General features: G+C 38.6%; 1 protein-coding gene across 1 annotated transcript in view; it reads right to left on the minus strand.

The window, feature by feature from the left end:
- Nucleotides 1-1,126, minus strand: part of LOC126982411 (ankyrin-1-like) — a 27,434-nt gene extending 26,308 nt beyond the window's left edge. The window contains exon 1 of the mRNA XM_050834459.1: nucleotides 961-1,126. Coding sequence (XP_050690416.1) covers nucleotides 961-1,126 — 166 coding nt within the window. The remainder of the gene's footprint in view (nucleotides 1-960) is intronic.
- Between the last annotated feature and the right edge of the window lie 6,374 nt (nucleotides 1,127-7,500).

Here is a 7,500-nt window from a genome sequence, read left to right on the forward strand (position 1 = left end):
AATCACCACCGTAGCCACCATCACAACTTAAAATCACCACTTGTACAGCACCACCACCAACAACAACATCACAACCACCTTAAAAAATCACCACCGTAAACCACCCACCACCAACAACAACATTACCATCACCTTACAAATCACCACCGTAAAGCAATACCATCACCTTAAAAATCACCACCTTACCACCACCAACAACAACAACGTTACCATCACCTTAAAATCAAATTTCACCTTTACCACCACCAACAACAACAACAACATCACCCATCACCTTAAAAATCACCACACCTTACTACCACTCAATACCACCACCACCAACAACAACATCACCACCAACCTTAAAAAAAATCACCACCATACCACCAAATTTCACCACCAACAACAACAACAACATCACCACCACCTTAAAAATCACCACCTTAAAAATCACCACCTTACCACCCACACCACCAACAACCCAACATCCACCATCACCTTAAAAATCACTACCTTACCACCACCAACAACAACAAAACAACATCACCCAATTAACCTTAAAAATCACCACCATACCACCACCACCACCAACAACAACAACAACATCACCACCACCTTAAAAATCACCACCTTACCACCACCACCACCAACAACAACAACATCACCATCACCTTAAAAATCACCACCTTACCACCACCACCAACAACAACAACAACAACATCACCATCACCTTAAAAATCACCACCTTACCACCACCACCAACAACAACAACAACATCACCATCACCTTAAAAATCACCACCTTACCACCACCATCAACAACAACAAAAACAACATCACCATCACCTTAAAATCACCACCGTAACCACCATCACCTTAAAATCATGCCTTACCACCACCACCAACAACAACAGCAATACCTGAAAAATCACCGCCTTGGACGACGATCACCACCACCACCACCACCGCCACAACGCATCACCTCCATTGTCAACAGCCAGCGGGTCGGCACCAAGGCTGAGCAGCTTCTCTAACGTCGTCTTGTGGCTGTTTGCAGCCGCCATCAGTGGTGTTTGGGTCGCGTCAGTGCCGCTGCCCTCCACGCTGGAGCCCCGCCCCCAGCAGGCAGGGCAGGAGGGCGTGGCCATGGCTGGCAAGCAAAGTGCACCAGGCAACGCCGACCCACTTTTTAGTTGGGATGGTCACCTTGGGGTCTCCTCCTCTGGCAGAGGACGTCTCTCGACCTTGACTCCGTCTCCTGCCTTTACGGCGGTGATGAGTCTATGTGTGTGTGTGTGTGAGGAGGTGTGTGTGTGTCAGGGAAACAAACACACACCACCGTTAATATTCACCGTCCAGAAACACATTAAATGTATCAACAATTTGACGATTTACACGACAACTTCCCCTCACGAGAAGCTTCAGAGGGGAAAGGTAATTATTGTAATAGCTTTACGGAATATTACTGGTAATAATAGTAATGATAATAATGATAATAATAATAATAATAATGATAATAATAATAATAATAATAATAATAATAATAATAATAATAATAATAATAATAATAATAATAATAATAATAATAATAATAATAATAATAATAATAATAATAATAATAATGATAATGATAATGATAATGATAATGATAATGATAATGATAATGATAATGATAATGATAATGATAATGATAAATATATGATAAATGATAATTATAATGATAATGATAATAATAAGAATGATAATGATAATGATGATGATAATGATAAATGATAATAATAATAATAATAATAATAATAATAATAATAATAATAATATAATAATAATAATATCAATAATAATAATAATAATAATATAATAATAATAATAATAATAATAATAATAATAATAATAATAATAATGTTTATAATTATGTTTATAATAATAATAATTATGATCTAATAATAGTAGTAATGGTCATTAACAATCCTGAAAGGTAATGAGCCTTTTATCAAAGCGGCAGTAAACAGCATCAATAGTGGCGGGGATAACAGTGACAATGTCAGTGCCAGTGGCACCGTTGCCGCCACTTTCTGCTGTAGTCGGGTTCGAATGTCCATCCGTCCACTCGCGAGTGTGGGCGTGTAGCACACGCGCATTGCTGCCTCGTGATGGAGGAAAAGAAACTGTAATGATATATAATTCCTTATTTGCAAGGATATGTTTGAATGTTTACGATAAAAACATCACAATTTTGACATATAAATCTCAAACATGCCGGATGTATCAACTACTATACTGCACAGCACACCACGATGGAAATAGCCAAGCCTCACATTAGTAATGTTTCTTGCTGCGTCAAGTAGTTAGCCACGTGATTTATATGCAAGGAATTATCAAAGTACATTTTTTCTTACACTTAAGAGAGCCTGCATTGTATTTTCTGTATCTTGAATGAAATAAAGGTTATTATTTTAAGCCTGTTGTTACTTCGCGTATGATCTGCCTTCGCTGTCTGACACAAGCTTGTCTTTCATGTGCCTGTATGGTGTGTTATCCATGCAGATCGGCGTGTTTGGGACAGCATAAGGACGTGTCATGTGGTTTATTTGTACATAAAAACATTCATATATATTACTGACGAATGTTTGACCATTAATCCTTTTGCAATGTGTCAACAATATCGGACATGACTAATTCTCACCCTTAATCATGAGCTACAATACGCAGGTGTCACACCCATGGAGATTGACGCTGTGAGTGGACAGATAACATGAGAACAAAGTATAGAATGACTCCAGACTGAGGGAGTGGCAGAACTACTACTATAGTACTAGTGATATTAATAATAATAATAATAATAATAATAATAATAATAATAATAATAATAATAATAATAATATAATAATAATAATAATAATAATAATGAATAATAATCAGTATTGTTTATAATTATATTTATCATCATTGTTATTGTCGTTATTAAGGGAGTATTATATATATCGTTATTACAAATGTTATTATTATTATTTATTGATAGTGAATAGTAGAGAGTAGTAGTAGTAGTAGTAGTAATGGTAGTAATGGTAAGTAGTAGTAATAGTAGTAGTAGTAGTAGTACAGTAGTAGTGAAGTATTAAGTAGTGGTAGTTGTCCTGGTAATGGTAATAGTAGTATGATATTATCATTATTTTATTCTTTTTACACACACACACACACACACACACAAACACAAACACACACACACATTATTATTTCACACACATTTATTATTATTATTATTATTATTATTATTATTATTATTATTATTATTATTATTATTATTATTATTAGTATTATTATTATTATTATTATTATTATTGTAATGTGTATATTATTATTATTATATCATTCTCCCATCATTCCATTATTATTATCATTATTACTATTATTTTACTATTATTATTATTATTATTATTATGTATTATTATTATTATTATTATTATTATTATTACTATGTATTGATTAATAGTAAGACTGGCCAGGTCACGTCAGGAGGCCTGTCACAATAAGCGATATCCACACCCATCCCATGTCTGTCTATCTCCATCCCCTTGAAACAAAACATTCAGCAGCTACCATTTTAGAGAGAGAGAGAGAGAGAGAGAGAGAGAGAGAGAGAGAGAGAGAGAGAGAGAGAGAGAGAGAGAGAGAGAGAGAGAGAGAGAGAGAGAGAGAGAGAGAGAGAGAGAGAGAGAGAGAGAGAGAGAGAGAGAGAGAGAGAGAGAGAGAAAGAGAGAGAGAGAGATAGAGAGAGAGAGATAGAGAGAGAGAGAGAGAGAGAGAGAGACAGAGAGAGAGAGAGAGAATATTACTAGAAAAATAAATGAATACGGGACCTCGAAGAAAAGCATGCCTATTGGGACCCTCAGTTTTCCACCAGGATTCAGAAGGGCGGAGCGGTGAGGCTAATTAGGATCTGTTTATGGACAGTCATTCCTCTGGTACTGTATTGTCATTTAACTTTTCCTTGTTTTATCGGTTCTCACGCTTCAACCATCATAACCACGAAACACTAAAATAATATACTTAACATTCCAATTGCGTGATCAGCTAAGGAGGCAAGGCAAGGGAGAGAGAGAGAGAGAGAGAGAGAGAGAGAGAGAGAGAGAGAGAGAGAGAGAGAGAGAGAGAGAGAGAGAGAGAGAGAGAGAGAGAGAGAGAGAGAGAGAGAGAGAGAGAGAGAGAGAGAGAGAGAGAGAGAGAGAGAGAGAGAGAGAGAGAGAGAGAGAGAGAGAGAGAGAGAGAGAGAGAGAGAGAGAGAGAGAGAGAGAGATTAGTAGTATAGTAGGAGTAGTAGTAATAGTAGAAGTTGCACCATTTCATTGTCATAATAATAATGATAATAATAATAATACTCAATAATAATAATGGAGAAGAAGAATAAATAATAATAATAATAATAATAATACAATAATAATGATAATAATAATAATAATAATAATAATAATAATAATAATAATAATAATAATAATAATAATAATAATAATAATAATAATACTAATAATAATAATAATGATGATCATAATGATGATGATGATAATGATGATGATGATGATGATATGATGATGATGATGAGCATAATGATGATGATGATGATGATGATGATGATGATGATGATGATGATGATGATGATGATGATGATGATGATGATGATGATGATGATGATGATGATGATGATGATGATGATGATGATGCTGATGATGATGATGATGATGATGATGATGATGATGATGATGATGATGATGATGATGATGATGCTTGTCTTCCGTCATTCATTTTTGTCATTTGCCTCACACAGCCTCTCAGCCGGGCTCACACAGCCTAAACCACCGGTCCATATCTGTAAATTGAGGAGATCTACGTTACAATTTCTATGCAAAATAATAGCGAAATGATATTCCATGAGAATTGCTTGCAGATAGACTCCAAGGTCCAACCTTACACAGCAAGGCAATCAGTCGGAAACTGATGCGCGTGTGAAGCTGTGAACGTCACGCGTATGATACGTATAAAAGCCGAGGAGGAGGAGCAAGGAGGGAGGAGTGTGTGTGTGTGTGTGTGTGTTCAGTAATGGACATCTTCCAGTTTCTTCCTCCTCTCCTCCCTCTCACACCCCAACCACCTTCCTCCTCGTCACTGCCACCCTCGCCGGCCCTCCACCAGAGCACCACGCTGATTTCATTAGTTTTCTCTCTCTAGATAGATAGATAGATAGATAGATAGATAGATAGATAGATAGTAGTAGTATAGGCATTTATAGTAGTAGGCATTTCTTCTTTAGATGGAATACATGGGGTAAAATATATTTATAAAATTATAAATAATTTCTATGTACGTCTGTCATGAAGCGTCGTAACAAATGTTCTTAGGTAATGTGGTCAATGGATCTTCCTCTAACTCATAATGTGGTATGTGATGAAGTATATACTGATGAATCTCAGAGCGTAGTGACGTGAGAGAGAGAGAGAGAGAGAGAGAGAGAGAGAGAGAGAGAGAGAGAGAGAGAGAGAGAGAGAGAGAGAGAGAGAGAGAGAGAGAGAGAGAGAGAGAGAGAGAGGAGAGAGAGAGAGAGGAGGAGAGAGAGAGAGAGAGAGAAAGAGAGAGAGAGAAGAGAGAGAGAGAGAGAGAGAGAGAGAGAGAGAATGCAATGTATAATGATACCATTATGTTATGTGTGGTTGCCTTCCTCCTCATCATACCATTTTGTCCGCCTATTATTTTCTCTCTCTATTTCACTTTTTACATTCATATTGAGGCATTTCTTCCCGTAGGTGAATGCATGGGGTAAAACACGTTATAAAATTATAAGTGATTTTTACGTATATCATGAAGCGTCGTAACATTATGCTCATCCTCTTCCAGGTAAGTCGTCGCCAATGGACTCTCTGGAAATATGCCAAAGCTGCAACCCAAGGTCCCAAAGGTATGGCATATTTTTTGTGTGTGGACCAGTTACCGATGTAAACTATAGATGTATTGATCGATATTTGGTTTATCTACTATGTGAATCTCTATGACACCAATTCTCCTTCTTCAGGTACTGCTGCTGCAAGCAGTCATGCCCCAGGTCCTGGGTACCTGCACCCGCTGACGTCCTGTAACCCGACAAGTACATGAAACTGCTGCTTTGCTTTTGACGGTAACGATAACGACATCTCTCACTCTGAATTTGTTCTGGACAGTGACAAGACAGTGACAGTGGACAGGACTTGACAGTGACAGTGAAAGGACAGGGACAATGAACTGCGTGAAGGTGGAGGATGACTACTGAACAGAGAAGTGCTGCCTGAGACCCTGACTTCATTGCTTGGTCAGAAGGGTCAGACTGTACCTGACCTGCAATGAGTTTGCTCTGACAGGAGTGTGGAGGTGGATGAGAGACTACCTGGGTAACGACTCAGTCAACAGAGAGTGACTTTTTCCGTGCCTACTTGGATGATGAGTTGATGTCATTTGTTGCCCACTCATACCAACGACCATTCGTTTGGTGTGAGGAATGAATGGTCTTCCACCCACTCAGGGCACGGAAATGGGAGGATACAACGGTAAAGGGAGTTGATTGTCTTTATCTCCTGATCCGCTGATGCCTCTGCAAGAAGCATTATGTGTAGGATTACTGGCGTAATGACACTTTTGCTACCCTCTGTAATGGGAAGCATATGACTCGTGACAGATTTTTGCTGTTGCTTGGTTTTCTGAACTTTAGCAACAATGAAAATTTAACGACAATGGCCTGCTTAGGAAAGTGAAATGAAATAATTTCAATGATCGCTGCACGGTATCAGAAATATTTCCATTCCTTCGGTGCTGGTTATTGACGAGTCACTGGTTCCGCACAAGGTCGCCTCTCCTTCAAACAGTACATTCCGACAAAAGACATCGCTTTACATTAAACTTTTGTCTTTGCGATCAGGATACAGGAATCGTGCTTGACGCCAGGTATGCAGGCGTATGACCGATATAACGGGAACCGTCAAGAAAGATCCTAGGGTGCCTGGTGCCGTCTGTAAGAGATGATGGGCAATCTAAGGCTGGTGGCGGGTCATATTCTTCTTTACACAGACAATTCTGGTATACCCAGCTCTGGTTGAAGGTCAGTTCCTGCACAACAACACGGGATCTTGTGGAACCGTACGGCGGAACAGAAAGTTTACGCTAAAGTCTGACGTACAAAAGACCATAGTTGATTAACCAAACCAGCCAATGATGATACGATCAAAATTGAGGTAGGAAGAAGGACTTTTACATCTCCAAAAAAGAAAAGGCTGGTAAAGTTATCAGTCATTTTGAGATGGGATACGCGTGACGTCGTCCACCTTCTCTACCGTCCACACAGGAGCTGGCGTACACTGGCAAACGCCACTGGGGGACGAGTAGGGAAATTTGGGAAGCCAGAATTTAGTTCACGACTACACCAATGAATATGCAGGATGGTGGACAAGTGTGACGGCCAGATCACAGGCGATTGAGTGTATGAGAAGGTCTACCAGATGGCAAGTCA

This window comes from Eriocheir sinensis, chromosome 51 (assembly GCF_024679095.1).
Source record: "Eriocheir sinensis breed Jianghai 21 chromosome 51, ASM2467909v1, whole genome shotgun sequence".
Taxonomy (NCBI): domain Eukaryota; kingdom Metazoa; phylum Arthropoda; class Malacostraca; order Decapoda; family Varunidae; genus Eriocheir; species Eriocheir sinensis.